Genomic DNA, 27,733 nt, shown 5'->3' with positions numbered 1-27,733 from the left:
TTCCTACTGTATCAAATGACAGATGTAAAAACGTACCGGGTTTTATAGGGTTACATGTCATTCATTATCAATGATGACTTTATTCTTCTGAAAGATTCTAGTAAATGACGTTTTCTGTGACCTGATTACATTGTGCGATTTTTCTCACCTCACAATTCAATTATGATCATAACATGAACTCTAACAATACGCTTTTGTTGCAGTATTTATAAGCCAATTATTTTCAAGTTAATTAAAACATTCGTGTTGTACTGTTGCCTTTATGGACCACTATTTTAATTTATGTTCTTTGGGTACTTATTTATTGATCTTCTCGCCTCAGTCATATGTTGTAAAAAAGCAAATACACGTTTAATTCTCGTTTCGACTTCAATCAATTAAGAATTATTCTCGTTATTGGTTAAATAAATGGGTCTTTAATTTTTTTTAACAAAATACAATGAAGTTGGGCAAACATGCTGCCGTGAAACTATATTCTATGGAAACCGGACAAGTCTTTTCCTAACAATAACAGTTTGTTCATTGTATTTTATTTGCTTGTATTGTATTTACTCCTCGGGATAGTTAAAACATTCAATAAAGTTGGGCAAACACACTGTCATGAACTAAATTCATTTGAAACCGGTAAATTCCCCCCCCCCCCCCCCCCCAACAAAATACAATTACTTGACCTGATTTTTTGATTAATATTGTATTAATTCCTCAGGATTTGATTGTCTAGATTTGAGGGCTATTATACGATACATGAACAAAATGCATCTATGCTCTTTTGATTTTGTCATATTATTCATCATATAGTCAAATTTCTTAACATAATTGTCTATATTTTTAACTACGGATTTTAAAATTTATGGAACACGATCTTCCTGATAAATAAATAATATAATCATACTTTTTGTTCAAATTCCTTATTAAGATGATTTCAAAATAAACAAATCCATACTGACATATTGCAAGTAAGCATTTAAAACAATCCAATCAAACTTTTGTTCACCTTCCATGTCCGCTTACTGTCTATATAGAATCTTTAATTATAGGTAAAATCCTACTACATTCCTACTAGTTTCTTGGTGGAATACTACTACATATTTTGTACGGGTAGGCTCTACATATATATTAATGTTCTTACAGTTTTGCATATCTTATATTTTCCTTATAGTGCCATCTAAACACACAAAATCCAAAATGCCATCTAAACACCCAAAATCCTTAAGTAATTGATGTTTTATATATAAGAAAGTAAAGAAGATGTGAAACATTTATCAATGAAACAACAACACAAACATATAACTAGATCAGCAATGTCATTAAAATGTCTTGTTTACTGTTGTTCTTTAGGGAATTAAAAAAGAGAAACTTGAGATATATTTTAAAGACGAAAACAACCCTGATAATATAATAATATAAAACAAAAAAATCGTCAAAACAACTGTACATTACACAAAACACAACATAGCAAAACCAAAGACCAATCGGCACGAACTCCAACAAAAGACCAAGGTGATCACAGGTGCTCAAGAAAAGTGGACAGATCGTGCTCCTCATGTGACACCCATTGAAGTGTTGACTTGCATATTGACGTTTTCGATTCGAAAAAAAAGCTGCACGATAATAACAAAATTTTAAAGTTAATAAGTTATTCTGTAATTCCTATAATTGTACAAGTTTGTTGCAAACTATATTAATTTTGTCAGGTGTCTCGAGTATCGCCATGTGATCTAACTAATTGATATCAAAGTAGATCGAGTAGTGATGTACTTATAAACAAGCTCTCCTCTGCATATGGTAATGCGTTATTGTAATCATTGAATATCGGTTTTTTTTAACAAGGAATTTGTTGTGAATGAAGAGGTTTCTATTATATTCAGGCCCAATATTACCTCCAATCCAGTATATAACATACACACCTTTCTATTATTGAAGACAAGGATATTTCTAAAAACAAATAATGTGTGACACTTAAACGTTAATGGGCAAATTAGATACATTAACTAAATAGGAACATGATAATGGTAAATAATATAGAAATGCGTTATACTAGAGCGACACACAGAGCTATGTTTTGCCGTATTAGTTCGCAAGGTAACAGTTCTCAGGAAGACATGTCACCCTACCCTGAAACATCATTCTTACTCAGAGCAGACAAGCCTTCGAAATTACTCCTAACTGCATACTTGATTAACCGAGAAAATACAAATTTTCAAGTCTAAAGTTTGATCATGCCGCGCTTCAAACCCAAAAATCGAAAATAGTTCAACTTTCTTTTTATTTTACTTTTATCATGTTTTTCATAGACAGTTGAACCTATTATAAAACCACAGACGAATATACTGATTAATAGAAGCATCACATCTGTAGTAATATGGATTTAAAAAAAAGTAATAGCAATTATATATTTTATAATATTACTACTTCTAATACTCAAAACAAGATTTTTGTATTTATACCTGGTTTATAATACTTCTTGAAGTAAACAGTGAGTTACAACATATTAACTAAAAACAATGACTGCCTAATTGATATATGATTTTGTATTTTTTACGTTGTGTGATCAGGAATATAGAGAAGGCTTACTATCATGATTTAATTTTTTTCTGTAAAGGATACATATATGTGTTCATACATTTTGTTAACAGATAAAAAAAGCAAGAGGTGAATATACAGAATAAATGAAAGTGAGTTTGTTCTTTTGACGTAAACGGAAAACAAAAAGAAATTGTCAATCTTATCGGTAAATCTTAATGGTAAAACATTTTACAATTACATGATATACACGTCTATTTCTAGACGATATTATGACCAAAGTAACAACTGTAAATGATTGCGTTTCCATGTTAATCTGACATGGATGCCTAAGGATTTTAGAAGTCTGAGAAAGAATGGCCGGGATATCATCCTTCGAGATGAGTTCCTCTTTGTTCTTGTTGGTGGTGCATATTCGTCCCAGGATACATGCCTATCATGGTCTTTGTATTGTTGTGATATTTTTCGTCGCGGTAAGCCCCAGCTCGTTTGTGTTAGTGGTTCATCTTCGTCCCTGGATATGTACCTTTTAGTGTTTTTGAATGGATACAACAAAATATCGTCTGCAGGATAGTTCATCATAAACTGTGAATTGTGTGTAGGTTCTGTACTGGTCACTGCAGGCATATTGCTCAACCTGTGAAAATAACTGAATTATTGATACATTTATGTCGGTATATTTACATAACTTCTTTCTTGGAGCAAATGTTGAAAGCAAATCAAAAATCTGCAAGAGTAATACTCATTATTATTATGTTGCTAAATAATATTTTGGTATTATATTCTGATTGTAGCATAACTTACTATTTTATTTCAACTAAGTTTTTTGTTTTGTATTGCCACTTTCATAAACATTTATAACAGATTTGTTTTTTGAATTTTAAATTTTACTAAGGCAATGTTTCAGTTAGTTTATCATTATCACTTCAACAAAATTGAATGGATTTAAAATATCCTTGCTTTAAAAAAAACACAAAATCAATAAAAGTGTGTTCTAATAGGGTCATTACAATCGATGCTTATTTAGGCTAATGCGAAGACAACTTTTTTTTTATAGGTGACCTTTTACAAGAAATTCATTATCAAATGAACCGATAAATCTCGGGTATCTCGAGGCAAGCGCTTTGAGATGCAGATGCAGTTTAAGCTATAATCATAACCTAAATCATGCCCAAAAAGGACTTTAAAATAACAATTGCAATACTGGTCAATAGAAATCAAGAAGGTTTTAGGATTATTTGACAGATGAATTTACGTTGCATTATTGGACAATACAAATAGATACATGCATAGATACTGCATACTGATTTTTCAAACCTTAATTCCCACAATGACGTGTATTGGCGGATTAACTCCATCATGTTGATAATCACAAAGATAAGATAATAGTATGCAACTTAAATCAAAGCAACTCTTTGGAATAAAAATACATTATATGAAAGCAATCATAGCTGTTCGTTTCATTGACACTTTCATTTTATATGTGTGATAAATATACCATGGTATTTGATATTTCTAGTTTACAAAGACGAACAAATAACACTTTTGCAAATGAAATGTTTAACTGTTTAATGAGAACCACCTTTTCGATTGGAAGATATGTTTTTAATTTTGATTTGACGTCTACTTTTTACTCATATTATTATCACTTATATTGTTAAATAAAAACTTACAATTCAATGATCAGAATAAGGGATGGTATCGTCATTAACATCATTGACCTAAAATAAATAAACAAAATAATCGATACCGACAAAGGAGTATGTCCTGTAAGACCCTTTTTGGTCCAAAATATAGCAGTTTTACAAAATTGTTAGAATGTTTACTTTCGGCTATTTATTTGAAAGTAAAATACTTCTGTTACATAAATATGGCTTATTTTGACATAACAATGCACATGGTTCTGGAACTAGCATAATAAAGTCATGCTAAATTACTGAATTCATCCAAATTTTAGCATTTTGGTTAATTTTTGACGGTTTCCGTCTGAAATGGAAGTGGTTGCATTCGTGTTAATTCTTGTTTTTTTAAAATTTAAGTTGTATTTGATGATAATACATACCATATATAAAAGATGAGAATGAACACGGATGCGGCTACTTTCATTTTTGACAAAAACCATCCGAAAAGTGCCATATTTGAGAGATTTTTTAGCTTCAATTGTAGAGTCTTTGATGACCAAATCTTTCTTATAAACTATTGAATCGACTGAAGTAGACACTTTTAAAAGTGTTTAAAAAGTGTCCAAAATCTTTCATCAGATGAACCTGAAATTTCAGGTCAAAATCGGCCTTTACCGGACCTACTCCTTTGTTGTAAAATTCTAATACAAGCTTTTTATTTAAGAATTGAATGCTTCTTTTTGTAAATTTATTGGGGTGTAAAAGCGTTGACCGAAGTACATTTTGTATGAAGCGCGGAAGCGCTTCATTCTAAAAATGTACGCACGGTCAACGCTTTTACAACCCTATAAAGTTACAAAAAGAAGCATTCAATACTTATAATTACATTTTTTAGCTATGATCATGAAAACACGAATTTTATATATTTTATTATTTAATTCACCTGTGCACTTTATTGTTGGAGCACGTGTTATCATGAATGAAAAGTTGTATTGAGCAATGCAACTGCTTACGGAATAACACGTGATGTGCAGTTAGCCAATCAGAATAACATATTATAATGAAACATACATCTAATGTAATTATTAATCAATCTAAGTTTATCAAAATGTCATACAAAATAGATAAATGAATTAACATACCTTTTCCTAAAAAAAAGATGGGCACTAATATTAAACTTTAATTTGTTCACCGATGTCTTTCAAGAATAAGCGGGTGGATGCATGGGTATATTTTATTTTTCAATGTTTAAAACATAATAACAAATAACCTATAATTCGCAAAACTGCTATGTCCTGGTTTATATATATATATATTGTTCGCCTATGGAAGAAATACTACCGTATTTTCCTAACACGGATAAGTGTTGCTCATTTAAATGATCCGTTGAATGTGTCGAAAATACAAATGGAATATTCAATGCAATAAAACTTATTGTACATTTCCGTCGGATTTAACAAAAGATGCAATAAGTCATTTTCTATTTTCCACAGATATACTCTTAGCATATTACATGCAAACTATATATACAAAACATATGAATAATTTATCTCAAAGACTATAAGTTATCTACGTTCATATCCGTAGATATGGATATTTTAACACCATGAAGTACCCCAGTACACCATGAGGCGTAGCCGAAGGGTGTACAGGGTACTGAAGGGTGTTAAAATATCCATATCTACGGATATGAACGTAGATAACGAATTTATCCCCGGTCTTAGTTCGAATTGGGCGAGATTTATGGAAATTCGGGTACAAACTGTAACGCGAAAACAACGTTTTTTTCATTATCTAAAAATGTTTTATTGAAATTTGGAAATTTTACATATTTTTTACGGGGTGTAGGGTACTACCTTTGGTAGAACCCTACAGGTAGTCAAATATAAGTCGTTTTTAATACGGAGACAGAGAAACTGGATAGAGTCAAATTTGGCGCTCAATGTTGTGACCGTTACGCCATAGATGGTGTGACGTCAACATGGGTCATTTGCATAGCTAGGTCAGTAGTCCCATTCCTTGAATATGTTGCAGTCAAGTGATGCATTTAATGAAATGAATGTAAATAATCGGCATAATAGGACAAAATCGTTAATGAATCAAATATTTAATTACAAACATTATGGATAATCTACAGAATTCAATATTTCACAAGGAGCAATCATGGAACTAAGGAAAACTTGCGTGAAGTTCCCCGGAATAATGGTCAGCAACGTCCGGGGATATGGGTTAGCAACACCCAGGGGCTATGGGTTTTGTAACGACGTGCGTTAACCAATCAAAATCCTGGATATATACTAAGCCGGGGATAAAAAATATTCTTACCAACCTAAATTCCATAGTACATGTTCATAGTAAAAACGCATTAACATAAAAAAAATAAGATAAGGGAATTATTCTGAGCGCTGTACGCATTCCACAAATCTAAAAAGCACTTAAGAAATAGATTAAACAATTAACATACCTTTTCCACAATAAAGATGGGCATTAATATAAACCAACTTTATATATGCTCACACAGGTCATTCAATAATCAGTTACTGTAGTGTCTTTCTATATCATTGCTCTTCTTTCTGAAGTTTGATGTCGTGATCAGTGAATTCACGTAAATATATTTACACTTACTAACGTGTTTTCTTGATACGTTTATATACAGGTAATTAATTTCTTTTTGATGAAACGTGATATTTGTTCTATAATAACTTATAATTATATTACATGTATACTTAGAATCTGTAATTAGCTGACAACAATCGCGAGACTCTCCAATGTCATATTCCATTTACATATTAAAAAAAAATCAACTTCTATGACTGCAGGTGCTGACCGATACCGTGTTAAAATAATTAATTAAGAAAACAACAGAAAAATGTGAAAAACTTGTAACTCTCGATTTGGTTGTATCATGAGACGTAATTATAAAATTTTAATGCTCCTTTTTTACATTTTCATAGGGTTGTAAAAGCGTAGATCGTGCGTACTTTTGTAATATTAAGGGTTTCCTCTTTGGAACCAGGTCCGTAACTTCATTAAGGCAAATGCCTCATTTTAGAAATAAAAAAATGTAATAAGTTGAAACAAAATATAATCTTCCTATCAAATTGTTTTCACGACGAGTGTCTTTAAAGAATCATTTTCTGTTGATTTATGACGTCGCCATTTCAGAATCCATGTTTCTCATTTTTGTAGTATTCATTGTTGCTTGTCTTTATGCGTCTTAATTATTCCCGAACATTTCTGTGTGTTGTAAATGTTCATTCGATTCTTAGCAGGCTTTAGACTTGGGAAAGTTCTACGATAACGGGTGAACGTTTGTGTGGTTTAGCAATGTTACATGTCCACCGATGTCCAGATGTCTTAATTATTTCCGAGTTTATCTATGTGTTGTAAATGTTCATTCCATTCTTAGCAGAATTTAGACTTGGGAAAGTTCTACGATAACGGGTGAACGTTTGTGTGGTTTAGCAATGTGGCTTGTGCACCGATGTTCAGATGTCTGAATTATTCCCGAGTTTATCTGTGTGTTGTAAATGTTCATTCAATTCTTCGCAGAATTTAGACTTGGGAAAGTTCTACGATAACGGGTGAACGTTTGTATTATTTGGCAATGTTGCTTGTTCACCGATGTCCAGATAATGTTCGAGAACATGATTTGACATTATACGATGCTACCGGACATAGAAAAGTTGGTCTTTACTTTAACGAAAAAATAAACTTCATCTTAAAGAAAACAAAAACGGTAGTCCTTTCTGTGGATGAATCTTAAACAAGAATGTGTCTCCAGTACACGAATGCCCCACTCGCACTATCATTTTCTATGTTCAGTGGACCGTGAAATTGGGGGTAAACCCTAATTTGGCATTAAAATTAAAAAGATCATATCATAGGGAACATGTATACTAAGTTTGAAGTCGATTGGACTTCAACTTCATCAAACACTACCTTGACCAAAAACGTTAACCTAAAGCGGGACAGACGGACGCACGAACGGACGGACGGACGAACGGATGCACAGACCAGAAAACATAATGCCCCTCTACTATCGTAGGTGGGGCATACAAACTGACATGGGTTGATTACATATATTTAAATGTTGTATTAATTCATCATTTATAGCACAAAATTACATGCTTTTCAACAGAATTCATTATCGAGCAAACACTCACTTGTTCAGATATCGTTCTATAGCACATTTGTTTAGCATCTGTGATCTTGATATTTGACCTGGAAATGAAAAAGGTTTACTTCTCTTTAATCATGTCTACATGAATTATAGTTTAAACATACAAACAAAGGAAATATTACTTATCAACTATAATGGGGGCGTTCATCGGACAAAACGGTAGAAGTCAGATAATGAGTTTTTATTTAAAATAAGGAAATAATTGGAGATAGAGGAGGGGCGATTTATTTTCTTTTTTTTTTACATTGAAAACTTCTGTCAAAATGCAAGTGGATAGTAGTTGGAGATCTGGAATAATCGAGTAGGGATTAAACATTTAGTTTTTTTTAATTACGACTTATTTGATATCAATTGGCATTTCTAATTGTTGTGAGTGTAAACAATATTTTATTTCAAAATAAATAACGTAAACATTACATTATAACAATCTTATTAGGATTTGAAAACAAGTGGATTTTCACTTTTACAAATTCCTCTCTCAAAATTGTTGTTGTCAGAAGGGTAATACTCTCCCTTCGAAATATAAGATATATTTTCTTTTAATCTAATCATTAAACAAAAACGAAAACAACTTAAATTAAAGTAAACAATTTTTGGAAAAATATCTTACGTCTATGCAATTAGCGGTCGAATGACACAAGCCGTTTTTAATTGTATGCACGTAAACAATTAAATAATTATAAAACAAGCCAAAATACGATAAATGATTTGTCATTTTGTACGAACATTAGTAACATACACATCATATTGGTAAAGTAAGGAAAGAAAATTGACACTTTTATAAATGACGGGATATGATACCTCAACAAAACAGCCACAATAAAATAAATATAATACTATAATGAGACGTGGATGTTTACAAACACAAGGTAAAAAGACAACTGCAGGTGTCTGTTTGTCACGTTTATTTACATATAATACATGTTCTTCTATGTGCGACTATTGTAGCGTTAATGTGTTGTGTAATTCCTGATTCTATTTTGATGTTATAAGAAAGTACTCACAAGCGTGACACGAAGTACACGTTAGATTTATATTAGATACATGTTTAGGGTCATTCTTTCCTTTCTTTCTCTTAAATTCAGATATAAAGAATTTACCAGTATAAAAGATCATATGAAATATGTTCATGTTTTTAAAGACTATTCTTAACGTATATTAGATACTTTCGATGGAGTATTATTATGCATATATTATATGCATGAAGAGAGATATGGATAAACGTCAATGACACAGCATCCCAATCAAATTAGAAATTTTTTTTTTCTAAACTTTATCATAATTATAATGTATTTGCATGTCCCAAGTCAGAAGTCCCTAATTCACGGATTGTCGTTTGTTGCTGTGTTACATATTTGTTTTTCGTTCATTATTTTGTACATACACAAGGCCGTTAGTTTTCTCGTTTGAAATGTTTTGCATTTGTTATTTCTTAGCCACTGAGGGATAGCTTTTGGATTTGTTTTCTCCCAATCGAATCATGACTCTCGAACAGCGATACTGCTGTTGCCTTTATTTGCTAATGTTCAAAGGCTGAACAGAAAGCTATAGTTGAAAACGTCTATGTCAAATTTTCTCCGATTGAGTGTGCAGAAAGATGTGAGATATACACCAAATCAACCCCATTAAAATTAAAAATAGTAATCTTATTCTAAACTTTCCTTAAATATTAAACACAAACCCAAACATGTTAAAGCAAGGAATGTATAAAAACGTAGAAACGTTAGGAATTTTTTTAACAAAAGGAAGCTTACAACAAACACATACAACTTTACATGCGGCAGTTAGAACCTTCGTGTATTAATAATTTCTGCATATATCAACGAGGATTTAGAAAGTTTTAAAAAGCATTATAAATCATGCTATACCAAATAACTGACCACTGAGCTGATGATATCAAAGGAACTAACCGCACACCAGCAGTAGTATCATCTCCAGTAATTGTGTTCGTTGATGAAAGAAACATTCCATTAATTGAGAACGTTGGAAGCACTTTTCTGCATTTATCTTTATCAGGTACGCTTAAAATCAAACATTTTGAAAACAAGACTGAGTCGAAGTTATCAAAAGGGCAATGAGGTGGGATAAATACTGAGTCAGAGTGGTCAAAATGGTCAAAAGGGTAAAAATGTGGAATGAATACTGAGTCGGAGTGGTTAAAAAGGTAAAGGCGTGGGATTAATACTAAGTAAAAAATGATCAAATGCGTCAGATGAAGGGTCACATATCTGAGTACGTCTGGTCACTAGGATGAGGAGGATAGATGGATACTGAGTCAGAGTGGTCATAATTGAAAGGGGGAGTAAAGAGAACTGAGTCAGACGTATTGGTAAGGTAAGGAGAGGGATAAGTACTAAGTCAGACAGTTACAAGTGTAAGGAGAAGGGACGAGAACTGAGTCAGACTGGTCAAAGGGAAAGAAAGAGTGAGAAGGAGGGATGCAGATAGAGTCAGACTGGTCTTACGGATAAGACGGACGTTGAATATTGGGTTATAATGGTCATAAGGGAAAGGAGTGGGTACGAACTGAGTAAGACTTGTCAAAGGGAAAAAGGAGGGATGAGACTTCAGTTAAACTAATCATAAGGAGAAAGGAGGTGGGATTGTGCTGAGTCAGACTTGTCTTACGGGTAAGTGTGAAATTGTACTTTAGCAGACAGGTATTAGGAGGGATGAATATTGACAGTCTATATGATTATGTATGTCGTTTAGTTCTTTACTTTTCAAATCTATATACGTTGCATGCGTTGCCTCTTTATCAAGATTGTGGTTGTATATACTGATAATACTGGAAAATGTCATAACATTTTTATTTATACATTAACTGTCTCTTCAACTTTAATTATTTGTAACCAGCTTATCGGAAATATTGACAATTGACATTTCCTTTTAAGGGATTTCCGTTGAATAACATACATGTTCAATAAAGTATCAAAAACACTTTGTCAAGATACCTAAGTAGCTGAAGTCGAACTTAACAAAAGTCATAAAAAACCCAAAGACTTTTATCATTGATAAGGTAAGTCATTATCATAAAAACTATATGAGTTACATAATTCATGTTACCCACTTATAATATGAGCTGCGTCGGATAGAAATCGACCTTATGCAAATGAATATCAATACATCTTTTAACCTTTTGTCGGATTGAAAAAAAATCGCTATGAACAATCACTATATGTAACTGTTGATATGAGATAACTTTGTTGATATGAAATTCCTATATATCAGACCAAAAACCTTTGAATCGTTTTTTAAATGTTCCAAAATTAAACAAAGTCTTATACATATATAAACATACGTACACTTGCATAAGGTCGATTTCTATCCGACGCAGCTCATATGTTATACGTTTGTTTTGATAAATGCATAGTAATGTAATGTTTACAATAATATGCTAAGGCTAAAATAAAAAGATGCTTACCGTCATTCGAATAATTATTTAATACTTGTTGCTTGAATCCGACATTTTTGTTTACTTTTTGATTGCATAATGAAATATCTGCGCATATGATCATACACGGGGCGAAAAACTTAGTTGAGAGAGCTTTCTCCCTTTGGAAAAAACGGTGACGTGATCAATTTCTTATATTTGTTCAAGCTGTCAATCATTTTATTTATATTAAAATTTTTATATACCATGTGTCTTACTCATTAATATATTTAAACACGCTCATCCTTCGGATTCGTCTTTTTAAATATGTTAACTCGTACGAACCCTGGTATATATAGTACTTGAAAACAATCTCAGACAGTTTGAATAATTGGAAGCAATAATTGTATAGCTTGACACTTTTTTTAGAAGACCTCTGCAGGGAATCATGATTTGGAGTGGAACAGTTTTCTTAATCTGCATTTCACTTATAACGGTGGAGTCCTGCCAGCAAAACGGAAGTAAGTCAACATTATTTTACTAATTTTTACCATAGGTCGTGTTATTCTTCATTAGAGGCATAAGCCATGTATTAAACAAAAGTAATATAACAAAAATACTGAACTCTGAGGACAATTAAAATCGGAAAACCCTTAATCAAATGAAAAAGTCTAAAGCTCAAACTCATCAAAACGAATGGATAAAAATTGTTATATGCCAGATTTGGTGGGTACAGGCATTTTCTTAAGTAGAAAATGGTGAAATAAACCTTGTTTTATGGTTGATTTGATTGCATTATTTTCAACTTAAAAAGGTGAATCAAGAAGAACAAAACTGTTGGACACTTTTATTTATGTCCTAGGCCTTAAATTAATAATATCATTTATATTTTTCACAAACAACAGCAACGGGTTGAATTTGCATTTTTACAGGCTTGCGTTATCAAAGAATAGTGTTATTATGGAAATAAAAGTCGATATTGTAAAAAAAATACAAACGCGATAAACAAACAAAAGGTTTCACTTGTGTCAAATATTCATGCAAAAGCTACCGACGACCGACAGTAATCAAAAATGTGTCTGAAATTCTGTCGTGCTACTTTTAATGTTTGAAACCAGCAATATGTCGTTTTCAGTCAGGGTTAAAAACTAAAAAAAAAAAGATTTTATTCAGATTTTTGTTCCTCATAAAGGTTTTTTAGTTCTGTGGCATTAAACAAAAATATATATTTAAAACATTTATAATGTATGTAAACATAACGTTGAAAAACCGCACACATATTTGATGAATAAACCTAAAAGGGTAATGCCACTAAAAGCTAAATTCAATATCTGTATGAATTATCGATAATCAACCCTTCAAAAATCAAATCTAAGGAGAGAATCTTGATTTTATCACATTAGAGAAATAAAAGTTACACTTAAAACGTTTAATCGGTATTTTGAAAGCATAGTGTTATCGGTGATTAATGTATAATTAAATGCATAAGATGATTATCTTCATTCTTCACTTGTATCATCATGGTTGTCATCCAGTTGTAAATGGAATGTGTTTTGATAATTCGTATCTTTATATTTGGTAAACATTTTATCCGTTAATCGACCCTATCAACACAAGGTATTGGATGGACACAGAGGGAAAAATGTTATTGATTTTAGTTGTTTTTTGTCATTCTTTTATAAAGGAATATGTAAAATTAGATATTCAATATGTACGTAATTAAGAAGTTCAGCAAATCAAGAATTAACACTTGCTTTGATCATGATATTTTGATGCTATTTCATTTTATTTTTTGGTGTAGTTGTACTTTTTTACGGTACAAATGTAACATCTGCGACTTTTTATTTATAAAAGACAACGTTATTCAAATAGCAATTAATATGAGCGTTACTTGTTAAAATGTTTAGTTCTCCCTGTTTGGAAATTGACAATTTACTTCTGTTCAATACGATCTTGTGGTGGTCTTTAAGTTGCATTGCATAGGTCTAAGAGTTTCTAAGCTATCAGGGTGGAATAGAATGCGTTTTATGTGTCATTTTCACAAGTATCGCAACTGGACCAAGAATTGTAATTGAACACGGCACAATGTATTTCAGAAACAATTTACTTTGTTCAACATTGACAATTTCAAAAAAGAATCATGATTATGTCCAGCCAATTACTTTCAGTGCACTCATTTATGATGAACACTTATTTTTTTGTCGTCGAATAACTCTCTCATTGACGTGTACAAAATATTCATAAATGCTTCACATGTTCTTTTCGTCAACATATTGAAGTCGTATTAATATGTTCTCATGTTATCCTTTTTGTTTTTAAAGTAACCTGTGGGAGCGAATGGGTACAACAATTAGAGAATAACCAACAAGGCAATGTAGTAACCGGTAGTAAAGAAACACTTCGACAGGATATCTTGAGTGGTGCAAAAGTTCGGATCAGTTTTGGAAATTATTATGCAGATACCCAGTTTACGTACATCCTAAATGGTGAAGTGTGTGTACAGTCACTTTTTCATATCAGCAAGAATGGTTGGGATAAACATCAAACTAAGGCATATTGGTGGTTTCTCAACGTATGTACTACTGGAAATGTACACATGTCTCGGTGGTATGTTGGATCTCATGCTCGACCGTCAACACCGGAAACGAAAACTAAATACAGTGTCAGATGGTTTACAAGGTATATAAAGAAATAAATAGCCGTCTTATTACTTTTTAAAGAGGCGAGTGTTGGAAAACAGATATATAGGTGGCACGGTAGTATTTGCATTTCAGAATTTCGGTTGCTCTTTTGTGTACCCTACCTAAGTCAATGTATCTGAACAGTGTGATTGAACATAAAATATAGTATCAATTGAACACACTTTCCAAAACTGAGGGATGAATCATGTGTAGAAAAATATGAAATAATTTTACAAACAGATGAAAATGAATTTTTGAGATTTTTTTTTTGATTGTGTATTCACTGCATGATAAAAGACCTAAAAGCAATAGTGGACTAAGATTTTTAAAAATAGGAAAAAAAGTAAGCGGTCATGATACACATTCGTATCTATTTCTGAATAGTCAAATGAAAGTATTTCAGTTAACTGCGAAATTTAAAATTTTTTGCAGTGTTAGAAAGTGGTCAAAATTATAAAAAGCCTATCATTATCCCTTATGGGCCAGGAAATACTACCGTGCCCCTATATATTATGACTCTCTTATTAGGTCTTTCCACTTTTCGTGGAAAGACCTTTTGTTTTTCTTCTGATTATTTTTTTTTCTTCTTCTGCCGTCTGAGATGCTTTTTTGTCTTACAACATATCGAATGGATTTTTTGGCCAATGATGTTGTACAGTAATGGGGGTTTCAAAACTCACCTTGTGTGACCGAGCACTTATTCTTATAGGAGTTATCTCCCCGCGTCCTTTTTTTCTTGTTATCGCTATATCTCGAAAACCGTAAAAGATTTTAACAAACTGGTTGCACCAAATTGTTCGTCTACTCTTGAGAAGGATTTGGTGTATTTTGACTTGACTGATGGGAAGACATCTTATGGGAGTTATTTCCTTTTGAAAATTTAAGATAGGCGATTGGTTGGATAAATTCATACGTTATAAGTCGTAGAGGCCTACAGTCTTTTGATATGAAATCCTTGGTCCATTTGAAGGAAATTGAGGTCAAGGTCAAAGGTCAAGGTCATGTTCTAAATTTTTGCTTGTTATCGTTATATTACAGAAACTGTGACAGAAAATGATATGATGTGTTTGCCAAATAACTGTTTACAATAAGGCGCAACTTCAGCCTATTTCAGTCAAAGTGTTTTGGTTAACCCTAATAGGAGTTTTCTCCCCTTATGTATTTCAAATCAGTATTTCTCCACAACCATACAAGTGTTTGACCTTCAGTCTTCCGTTTTGAGTTCACTGACCTATGACCTTGAAATTGAGATCAAGGTCAAAGGTCAAGGTCAAGTTCTAAATTTTGAATTTTGCTTGTTATCGTTATGCCACAGAAACTGTGACAGTAAATGATATGATGTGTTTGCCAAATAACTGTTTACAATAAGGCGCAACTTCAACCTATTTCAGTCAAAGTGTTTTGGTTAACCCTTATAGGAGTTTTCTCCCCCTATGTATTTCAAATCAGTATTTCTCCACAACCATACAAAAGATTGACCTCCGGTCTTCCGTTTTGAGTTCACTGACCTATGATCTTAACATTGAGATCAAAGTCGAGGGTCAAGGTCATGTTATAAATTTTGAATTTTGCTTGTTATCGTTATTCAAAAGAAACTGTTACAGTAAATAATATGATTTGTTTGCCAAATTACTGTTTACAAAAAGGCACAACTTCAAACTATTTCAGTCGAAGTGTTTTGGTTAACCCTTGTAGGAGTTTTCTCCCCTTATGTATTTGAAATCAGTATTTCTCCACAACCATACAAATGATTGACCTGGGGTCTTTTGATTTGAGATCACTGACCTATGACCTTGAAATTGAGGTCAAGGTCAAAGGTCAATTTGACGTTCTAGATTTTGACCTTTGCTAAAAATTATTTTCTGTTCTTGATAAAACAATTAAGTGTTCTACATATACCTTTTAATCTTATTTTTTTATATCAATTTGAAGAACTAAATTACATCAAGAACAAGGAGTGACATTTTCTAACATCCTTTTTTAAATTTCATTCTTATTATCGAGGTGGAAAGACCTTCAATTGTTCTCTGAAGAATTGGTTTTTAATATTAAATTAAAGTCTGTTTCTTTTCATACAAAACACTGATTCTTTTTCCGGATTTAACTATATCTGAAGTACTTTTTGGATCGAACAGCCCTGTAGCATATGTATTACTTTATGGTTTTCGAATATTCCTGCCTCAAGACATTAATTGTCGGAATGCGCTTCTGATGAAGGAAAATTGATAACGGTAATGATATGATATTCTTATGTGGTTTTGTCAAATAAATTTTCAAAATAAAAACATAACAGATGATAACATGTCCATTAATCTTTGAGGACATGTTTCATCTAGTTGAACGTCATAAAATCAACAAATCGAATAAGGTAGAAGTTTGCAGTGCTGATTATATAAATAGATGATGTGGTATTATTGCCAACGAGATAACTCTTCACAAGAGACCATATGACCATAAAAGGTTCCCGTATGGTCTTCAACAATGTGCTAGGCCCATATAATTAGTCTTTCTCAGAGTGCTTTGTTTGTTTGTTGTTTCTTTTTCATTTGACACCTCATTACTAGTATAATATACTGAAATAATAATTGCCAGACCAATGGTATCTCTATTTTCAGACAATTAAGCTCAGACGCAAATCCGCAAACTCCCATTTTCTGCAACTCAGACAGTGGATCAGCAAGCTGTGGCAATATAAAACATCTAACAAGAGCTGTTGCTAACGGAGCAGAAATTCACGTTACCAATGTAAATGGTAAACGAGCGGGAGCTCTTGAATTTTCAAATATAGCATATAATAAAGCTGAAACGAAAGTAGCTGGAACCCATTTGTGGCATGTAAGTCAGTCAATTGTCGGAAATCATATAGAATTCCAGCAGAATGCGTATTGGTGGTTTAATCTATGGTCAACCGATGGAACACGTGATATGTCAAGATGGTCTGTTGGTGAACATACTGACCGAGGACATTCTAATGACAAAGTATCGATGAAATGGTTTGCTGATACATGTTGGACCTTGGCATACGAACATGACAAAGACGGACAAGCCATCGATGGTTCCCTGGAGTTCCTACGCTCAGCTATTTTAGTTGGCAAACGGGTGAGGCTAGTTTACTCAGATAATACGTACGGAATTGAAGCTGACCAGTTAGTGGTAAGAAACGGTCATGTAACTGCGCAAGTTCTAGGCCATGTATCGAAAGCAAATTTACAGAAATTTCAGGACAACGCATACTGGTATTGGCAAAATGTTGCGACGACCGGAAATGTAGAAACCATCCGCTACAATGTAGGTTCTCACACCAATCGTGGCAGTTCCAACGATAGACAAGCAACAAAGTGGTTCATTGACTCCAGGCCTTGGGTACACGCGTATTCCAACTCAGAAACAGGTGTAACTACACATGGATCTAAGGCGTCGTTGATACAGGGAGTAAAAGCTGGAAAGATGCTCAGATACATTATCAAATCTACTACACGTAATCAACAAAACAATGATTATATTGCTGTCTTTAACGCTGATAATGCAGGCTTAAGTCCGGATGGAAATAATCTTGGTGCACAGCATATTCGGTCGATTGGGTTGACAGGAGATGGGTTATATAATGTAGCATTTGGATCTAAACCCTATTGGAATTTTATGATCGCTACTACAGCTGGTAAATTAGACGAAACAAGATGGACTGTTGGTGAACACCAGAGTCAAGGACATAACATTTCCAATTCCGCTATTGATTGGTTTGTTAGTTAAGACATATTACATGAACTAATTTCGGTGCATGCTAGTGAGTTGTTTAAAGGAATTAATTAACAAATAATGATGAATGATTTTATTGATATTCTTACTATGTTAAAATGAATGTGCAAACATAATTTAATAAATCTGTTTTTATTTTCACGTTTTATTGCATATATATGTAGTGTATTGATTGAATCATGTATATTCGGACCAAGATAAGCTTGATTTGATTACTCCTACGTACAAAAGTCTACGTTTGGCAATTTGTTTAGTTATAGTTTTGTATGCTGTTTGAACACCTAATCTGCATTGTCTGTTTAACAGCTAATGAAAACGATTGATGTTGAAAATATTTCATATTGAAAATTGACAAAGTGTCATATTCAAATGTTACAAACTTTTACATTTGTAACAATAAATATAATTTATTATTTTTATGCAAAATTACTGATTCATAGTTTTGCGATGCTCAATTTGATCATTCGTTCGTCTCATTATTTTAGAAGTATTTTTTTAGCATTTTAAAATATAGAACAAAGTCAAAGCGTATATAATTGGTGCGTACATAAATTCCTTTTATTCTTATAAAATAAAATAGACGAAGTTGTATCCAATAAAACATTAGTTGGACTGGTCAAATTGACACGAAGCTTAAAGAAAAAACAAAAGACTTAAAATTCTAAGTTTCTATATCAAATAGCAGTTTCAGCTACTGGAATCTAGTTTAGAAATAGTAATAACTAATAAAGAAATTCTGCTAACAAAATATACTGTTATACAGTTGATTCACAGATGGCAACAGATATGCTCTTTCTACCAAATTACACTTATCACTAGATTAGTACTTTTATCAGCAGCACGACATGTGGAGCATCTTCTGCATACCCTTTAGGAGCACCTGCCCCTGGTTTTATATTATAATTTGTGTTGCTCTGTCTTTTATTTTTCACGTTTTGTTTTGTATAGTAACCGGTAATTGTTTGTATTTGGTCTTTTTTGTTTTTTGATATTTTGTTGTCAATATATAAAAGAAGATGTGGTATGATTGCAAATGAAACAACTCTCCACATGAGAAAAAATGGCACAAAAATCAACAACCCTAGGTCACCGTACGGCCTTCAACAATGAACAAATCCCATACCGCATAGCAGTTTGTTTTTCAATTTATGTGTTTGCATGTCCCTTTTATGAGCTGGTATCTTTCTCCTATCTTAAGCAATATAAAAAAGTTGATTCAATATACATCCAAATGATAGTTTTAAAACGTCATAACTCTCTTGATAAAAACATGACCTTGTTATGAATCATGCGAGTACTGAAACACTTACTAAAGAGATGATGAAATCATCCATGGCTGACCGTCGACTAATTGTGGTATCGACGCAGTCCTAGTGAAGAACATTTCTATAAAGTGTAAGTATCAATAATGACAGCATTAAAATATATTACCGCCTTCATCCACTTCACATGGTTTCTGGAGGATAGCCTAATTGGCAATCTGTCTACAACTCCTTTTTAAAAATATTGAACAGATGTTTCAGACATTTTTCATTGATAATTTCATTTAAGTAATATGAGTGCAAAAACTAAAGGCTTAAAAAAAGACATAAATTGATACAAACCCCTTATGTCGCGGGTGTTTTCTAGTTACTAGGTTTGTGTTTTTTTTTAAATTCTGGAATATGCACTAAATATGTACCAATGCTGGACGACGGAAGTAAAACTATAAATCCGATGAGTTGTATTTTGTTAAAACTTGTTTGCGGGTCATATTGAGGATTTAACCTATTCTATCATATTTGTGGCAATATGTTGGCGCCACTTTCAAATGGTGTTGTGTTATTCCCACACGAGTAAATCTACGTTTCACATATTTAAGTCAGAAAGTATGAGTGTGTCAACATATATACCAAAAAGACCTACATAAGTTTGAGTTATTGTGAAAAGAAAGGACTTAAACTTTTACTTTCTGGATTCATGAACTACGCATGTCAGAAACAGTCGGAAACCTAGTGACACCGAATGTTGTTTCATGTCATATTTAATTATTTGATGATATATTAATATTGAGAATTGTGTAAAGGTTGCATATCTTTGGTGGTTTCTGTTAAATATATCGCAAGTCTTATAAACTCTGGCTGATTAGGAGTTTGACAGATTTTCTATTGTTGAAGTCTGAATGTTTTCCTTCGAGATTTTTTTTTGTAGTTTGCGTTGTTTGAGCTGTCTCCTTGATGTATTTTCCACGCCACCTAGCATCTCATATTACTAAATACATGTCGGTTAGAAATATTGATATATGGCAAATATAGATGAAATCTATTAGGTATATTGTAGGAACAATTTAAATGTTTCTGGAGTTCAAATGATCTAAGCTTGTGATATCAAAATTGTGTTTATAAACTTACAATCTGTTCCATACTCATACCCAGTATATGCAAAATGTGTTTAATACTGTTGGTCTTGATGATTTTTACAACTCAAATGTTTACCTGAATATTTTCTGGCTTTATGAATATTTTGATATGAGCGTCACTGATAAGTCTTATGTAGACAAAACGCGCGTCTGGCGTACTAAATTATAATCCTGGTACCTTTGATAACTATTAACAGTTTTTTGGAAAGTTTGTTCGTGAAAGAGAATTTCAAGTTATAAGAAATGAAAGCAGTCTAAATGCGTTCTCTAACTTTAACCTTGCGTCTGGTAGACAGCCTTATTTGTCACGCTTGCTCGATTTTAAGTCTACAAGGTTAAAATTGTTAGCACTAACACATTGTTTACCCATGAATCAAGTTTTGTATAGAATGAACATGTGTGAGACTCCCATTTGTCAAATATGTTCATGCAAATCTGAGGTGTCTGTGGAACACTTCGTTCTCGAATGTTCTGATTATTCTCCTATGCAAAATAATGCCGATATGAATGAGTACATATTTACTAACTTCCCCGACTTTTGCTTCACAGAGTTACCGTCCTACGACAAAATAAACATACTGCTAGGTGAATATGTTTATAAGTTTGATCCAAATGTTTGTAAACATGTTGACACTTTTAGTTAAAAGATGTTGAGTGAAATGCACACTTACAGATCTTCAATTTTAGAAAATTAAGCTAACTGTGATTTACGTGTGCAACGTAATTGATGTGATCTCTAAATGTTGAGATTTTATATTAGTATATAATGCTGTTATGTTTTACATGAATGTTAACTTGTTTAAAAAAAAAGAATTAATTCTTAACTTTGATATTGTCCTAATTTCATTGTACTTTATTCATTGTATATGCTCTTAGACGCATTTGTAGGGACCCTGCCTGCAAGTGCCCCCGTTATGAAGGGGTTATAAATAATGGCAGTCAGCAGGGTTAAAGAACATCAGTTGTTCGACCTCTTAGTCAAATGCGTTTTGTTTAAATACACTTTTTCTCTTTTTTGGTCTTTTGGAAAATGTTGTTTGTGCTGTATTAAGACCCTTCTACTACGAAGTCTTTTTTTACATGCACACGTATAAAAATTGCGGTTTTTATCCAACGAAATCATAGGTTTGAAGGTAGTATTCAATTTATATATATATAAATAAGCGTATAATCAACACCATTCTTTTTATTTACCATAGATATAACTTGGTTTGAACGTAGTTTTCAATTTAGACTTGTTTATATGTTTTTGTTTGGGCTTGTATCATATTTTCCTTCCTATTTATATGATCCGTTAATCCTATATTGACTCTTGAAATTCAAGATAAAATTGAGAAAGGAAATGGGGAATGTGCTAAAGCGACAAAAACCCGACCATAGAGCAGACAACAGCCGAAAGCCACCAATTGGTCTTCAATGTAGCGAGAATTCCCGCACCCGTAGGTGTCCTTCACAAGAAACTAAAATTAAAAATCATACAAGACTAACAAAGGCCAGAGGCTCCTGATTTGGGACAGGCGCAAAATTGCGGCGGGGTTAAACATGTTTATATTAGATCTCAACCCTCCCCCTATACCTCTAGCCAATGTAGAAAAGTAAACGCATAACAATACGCACATTAAAATTCAGGTCAAGAGAAGTCCGAGTCCGATGTCAAAAGATGTAACGAAAGAAAATAAATAAAATGACAATAATACATAAATAACAACAGACTACTAGCAGTTAACTGACATGCCAGCTCCAGACCTCAATTAAACTGATTGAAAGATTATGTCTTCATCATATGAATATCAGGCACACTCCCTCCCGTTAGGGGTTTAGTATCATACTATCATAAAATATATGAGAAGAACATAACCCGTGTCATGCCAGTACTGTTTAAAAAAATGTGTTTAGTTCCGATGCAAAGACCCTATAAGTGAATCAATATTAAAGCCAAAATATGCAATCTTTGATGACCTGACAACAGTATCGTAACTATATCCCTTCTTAATAAGTCTGTTTAAAGGTTTTGTAAGCTTTTGAGGTGAATACTGACATTTTTGTGCTTTGTAAAGAATATTACCATAAAAGATTGGATGTGAAATACCTGAACGTATAAGATGTCTGCATGTTGAGTTATAGTTACGAATTATTTTCTTATACCGGTGATAAAATTTAGTAAATGTTTTGACCAGTTTGTGATATCGAAAACCCTGGTGTAATAATTTTTCAGTAATACATCAATTTCTCTCTCTAAAATCTAATAAGTTGTAACATACACGAGCGAATCGTACAAGTTGAAATATATAAACACCATGAGTGTATCTTAAATTGAGGGTAAATTATATGGCCTTCCAAATACCGATCCCTAACATCACTGAAGAGACATTTATTGTCAAAATCCGGATCTGGTGTGCAAAAAAATATTGACACCTTATGTTTGTGGTATAACATCTTGGCCACAAGTTTATTGTTTTTGTTTAGTATTAAATTTATATTAAGATCAATTTTTTTACATCTTGTGGTCAATTTTATTTGGCAATCGCCAATGGCAGTCAGCAGGGTTAAAGAACACCAGTTGTTCGACCTGATAGTCAAATGCGTTTTGTTTAAATATACTTTTTGACTTTTTTGGTCTTTTGGAAAATGTTGTTGGTGCTGTATTTAGACCTTTCTACTACGAAGCTTTTTTTACATGCACACGTATAAAATTTCGGATTTTATCCAACGAAATCATAGGTTTGAAGGTAGTATTCAATTTATATATATATATAAATAAGCGTATAATCAACACCATTCTTTTTATTTACCATAGATATAACTTGGTTTAAAACAAAAATGTGTAGCCTTTAATATGAGTAGTTCTAGAACGACTATATATACTGACTATAGTATCTTGTGGCATCCTTCAAGAAAAAATTTTAAGGTTTGGTAAATTCGATTTGAACTAAAGGATTGAATAATGAAGTTATATGGTTTTAGTGCTAAGTCATTGTTTGTACTATACTGAATGTCTTTAGTCTTTTTTTCAAATATAAAGAGCACTATTCTAGGAGATATGATTTGAACATCAATCCTAGTACAAGCTTATGCTGATAGATAATTTACATAAGCAAAAAGATAGTACTTAGACAGTGACAGGCTGTCAAAACAATGAATAATTATTGTCTCCTCGGAGACGATATTAAGAATTAGACGATGGACAGTCTGCGGACTGAATGCTTTTCACTGCTACGTCGTACATCTTATACACGAAAACACAGTTAAATAAACATCGTTTTTCTTGCCTAGATTATTAATGTTCATACATGGTAAGATAATACAAAGCAACAAACAAACAAAAAATACTAAAAGGAAGATATCCAAACCAATTATTTTCATTTAAATATCAATTTTAATGGGAGTTTTTATCTCGGAAAGGGGGTGCTATTTTTTCATGGTAAAAGCATTTAAATATATCTGGTTAAAGGAAAAATACACAGAGAACAAATATGTAAAGCCTTTACGACATGTGCATGGTTGCATGTGTTAAAAGGTATCGACATCTGATTCAATCTTCAACCTTGATTTAAACAACACCTAAATTTCTCGACCTTATCAAACATCATGAAGATTAAAATAGAGGCCTATTCTAACGGCTCATCCCTACCTCTCACTACAAATGATTATTATTTTAGGTCCCCCGATTTTTAGAGTAGGGTTTGACTGAGTTGAACGTTGTCTAGCTCTCCCTATCAAAATAGCAGACGATGAAGAACAGACGACCTTATAATCGAAGGGGAATATATTATATAAGAAGAATATAAAACTACTCTCAGACGATGAAACCAATAATACATGTATGCTCCTGTATGAAATATTCCATATGGAATGTACACGGAATATAGTAGGAATATTGCTTCGAATTCTACCAGAAAAGAGTGATATTCTAGTCAGACAGTAGTAGGAATCCACATGGAAATAGCCGAACATTTTAAATTAGCAGGAATTTCTTAGTATGGATAATGTATATTCCTACCAGGAATATGCAAATTAGCAGAAATAATTTGGTAGGAAAATAAAACTTCTACTAGAAAACCTGGTAGGAATTCTTCAAAATTCCACCCAGAAAAAATATGTTCTGGGAGTAATCTAAAAATATACAAAATCCAAGTGTACATCACAAATACACAACTGGGTCAATGATTTAAGTTTGAATCTCAACTACAAAGAACAAAGGAAATTCATGGAATAAATTCATTTAAAAAAAAAATAGAATTTTGAAATGTAAAAGAAAACTGCAATTTATGCAAGCTAGAAATTGTGGTATACATAAACATAGTAGATATGAGTTATTAACAAATAAAGAGTAAGATTATGCACTATTGTTGAATCAATTGATAACTTAATATTTTTGGCAGGCAGATAAAAAATTCATCTTGAATGTATAAGAATTACCTTCAGTCTTCATAAGCCATATTTTCTCACATTTCTTTATTGTAGTTGTGTGACCCTAGCTTGCAGCATTGTGTTCCAACACAACTTTTCATTCTTTCCCCTCCAACTTTTGAATTCGTGAACTGGAACTTGCTTGCATTTAACACTGCAAAATGTGTGTCATTAGCAAACTGGAATCCAGTTCAAGATAACTTTCCAGGTAGAAAAATTTTTCTGGTAGGAATTTATAAATTAATTCTGGTAGGAATCTTGTACATGCAGTAGGAAAATAAATAATCAAATCAGATTTTCAAAACAGAAAAAAAATCCATACAGACTTTTAAATTCAACCTAGGTAGTGGGAGTTTGGTAGTAGGAATATAAAAAAAATCCTGTCAGAATTTTGTTCATGTCCGCCTACTATCCATATATAATCTTTGATTTTAGGTAGATTCCTACTTCATTCCTACAAGTGTCTAGTTGGAATCCTACTACTTATTTCGTACGGGCAGTATCATATTTCAGCAATGCTTAATTTCTATCAACGATTTTAAAGGAGATATGAAGTATATGTAATAAATTAAGACAGCAACTCAATTAACAAGAAACAAAACAATTTATTTCTGAAGTTCAACCAACGGTTTTCTACAATGGACATGTCATTACAATAGTTGTTTAAAAGTTTACAATCTTCCCATAAGATATATAGAATAGTTGTTTATTATACATGTAAAAAATTATCTTATTAAACAAAAAACATAAATTATATATTACTTAAAACAATGAACAGATATAAGAACAAACTTATTATAGTTGATTTGAGGTTTATAAATCATATGTTACTTAAAACAATGAACAGATTTAAGAACAAACTTATAATAGCTGATTTATTTAGGTTTATTGACTATTTATACAATATAAATGCCAAATAAGCGAAATAAAAGAAAATTACAAATTTCAAAGAGAAGATACAATTGGCATTTTAACAGATAGATTTGAATTGTATATTTTCTACAAGAATTGAAAACAAGTATAAACATACAGGGACTATGATCGTAAAACAAAAAGACTATTACATATGACTGGCTTCTCACGAAAAATAATGTTAATTCAGTATGTTGAACTTTTGAAAGGATAAGTACGATAAGGACCTTTTTTTACACCCAACATAAATAGTAATGGCGGAACCCCCCTTTTTATTTGACGATCAATGCATTTGAATGGGAGCATATAGTTGGAACACCCCCCCCCCCCTCCCTTTACTCTGGGTTGGGAACCCCCCTTTTTAAAATGGCTGGATCCGCCCCTGAATAGTATAGTAAAATGAAGATGTGAAGACATTCAAGTAAAACAATAACAAATGAAAATGTGTTAAACAACATAATGTATAATAACGTGTTTGAAATTTAAAATAGCACTCCAGAACTTTATCACCTTCTTTATAGCCAAACCCATTACCATAATTTGAAAAGACGTGAAAAACCGTTGGAGATATATTACTAGTACTTCTGTTCCTATATGTTTAAATTTTGCTATGTTTCAATCTCTACACATGTAATGCCTATTATGAACGAAAAACATGTAGGCGAAAGCGCCATATTTTTCTAGCACAAAGAGGTAAACAAACAACCAACTTGAACAAAATATCTGTTTAGAAAACAAAATAAAAAGATACAAACAATTAAGACACGAGTTATGCTACCACATCTACCATTACAGTGTTGACACATAAACACAAGAAAAATTGTATTAGCCTTTAATAATTTTGCATACACTTTCCAATTTACTGATTATTAATGGGGTTTTTTTTTCTTATAATCTTATTGACAATTATCATTGAGTACAATTTTGACTTATGAACATAAAAATATTCAGAGTTGTCTATCTTAATACCACTAATATCTGGGTTATTTTTCATTGCTGCACTCATGAGATTGTTTTGTAGGAGGAAATAATTTATTGTGCCTCGTAAGCCTGCTTGTTTAAAGATTTTCAAATTCGATAAAAGATTGCGGTTTTCAAGATTTATAACCAATAAATTTTTAAGATATTTTTTTTGGCAGGAATGAAACGACAATTCTTTTTCGGAAAATGTGTTATCTGAGCTGGACATAATTTACCCATTATCAATATTAAAAAAAAACCAAACATTCCGGCTATTAGTATTACCATGATATTTCAGATTTACTTTAAAATATTTTATATGTTTTTGCAGTCATGGATATTTTTAATGACAACATGTGCAAAATATATCTCAAAGTGTTTCGACCGTTTTTAGGGAACCCCAAAACCTCAATGAATTTCACCGAGACTTCGGCATATGGTGTGAGGACCCCTATCTTTTCAATGATGAAAATATAAAAAAAAGATTAAACGAGAGGAAAGATTTGGTGTAAGTAAGGCCTATCCCCTTTAGATTAAAGTTTTATGTTGTCAGGAGCCTGTAATTCAGTGGTTGTCGTTTGTTGATGTGTTACATATTTTGTTTGTTCGTTCATTTTTTTGTTCATGAATTATGCCGTTAGTTTTATCGTTTGAATTGTTTTACATTTGTCATTTCGGGGCATTTTATTGCTGACTATGCGGTATATATTTCAAAAATTAATTGAAAAATAAATAACAAAATTGGGAACTTTTTGAAATTTTAGGTTGTTAAAGTGTTACACTCATTTGACTGCTACTAAAAATTAGGTGTAATTGGTTTTTACGAATTATTGTAAATGCATTCATGGTACGTACATTTGTAGTTGTAAATGCATTTATGGGCGTTCATTATGTATTTTAGTCTTTGAAAATTTT

The 27,733-nt window shown here is 32.2% G+C and overlaps 1 protein-coding gene and 1 long non-coding RNA gene across 2 annotated transcripts; one reads left to right on the top strand and one right to left on the bottom strand.

Annotated features, from left to right (window-relative positions):
• Positions 1–2,426: 2,426 nt before the first annotated feature.
• Positions 2,427–6,803, bottom strand: LOC139523117 (uncharacterized). Its single transcript, XR_011664559.1, has 3 exons — positions 6,610–6,803; positions 4,197–4,244; positions 2,427–3,160 (listed from the first exon to the last, which is right to left on the bottom strand). It is a non-coding gene; the product is annotated as an uncharacterized lncRNA (long non-coding RNA).
• Positions 6,804–11,211: 4,408 nt separating this feature from the next.
• On the top strand, positions 11,212–18,279 carry LOC139523116 (uncharacterized). The gene is made up of 4 exons (XM_071316897.1): positions 11,212–11,347; positions 12,131–12,222; positions 14,023–14,380; positions 16,998–18,279. The coding sequence occupies exons 2-4, from the start codon at positions 12,150–12,152 to the stop codon at positions 18,130–18,132; spliced, it is 1,566 nt and encodes a 521-aa protein (XP_071172998.1). The 5' UTR covers positions 11,212–11,347; positions 12,131–12,149; the 3' UTR covers positions 18,133–18,279.
• The last annotated feature ends 9,454 nt before the right edge of the window (positions 18,280–27,733 follow it).

Source organism: Mytilus edulis, chromosome 5 (assembly GCF_963676685.1).
Source record: "Mytilus edulis chromosome 5, xbMytEdul2.2, whole genome shotgun sequence".
NCBI lineage: Eukaryota > Metazoa > Mollusca > Bivalvia > Mytilida > Mytilidae > Mytilus > Mytilus edulis.
Note: the sequence above shows the minus strand (reverse complement) of the source record. Positions and strands in the feature narration are given on the sequence as shown.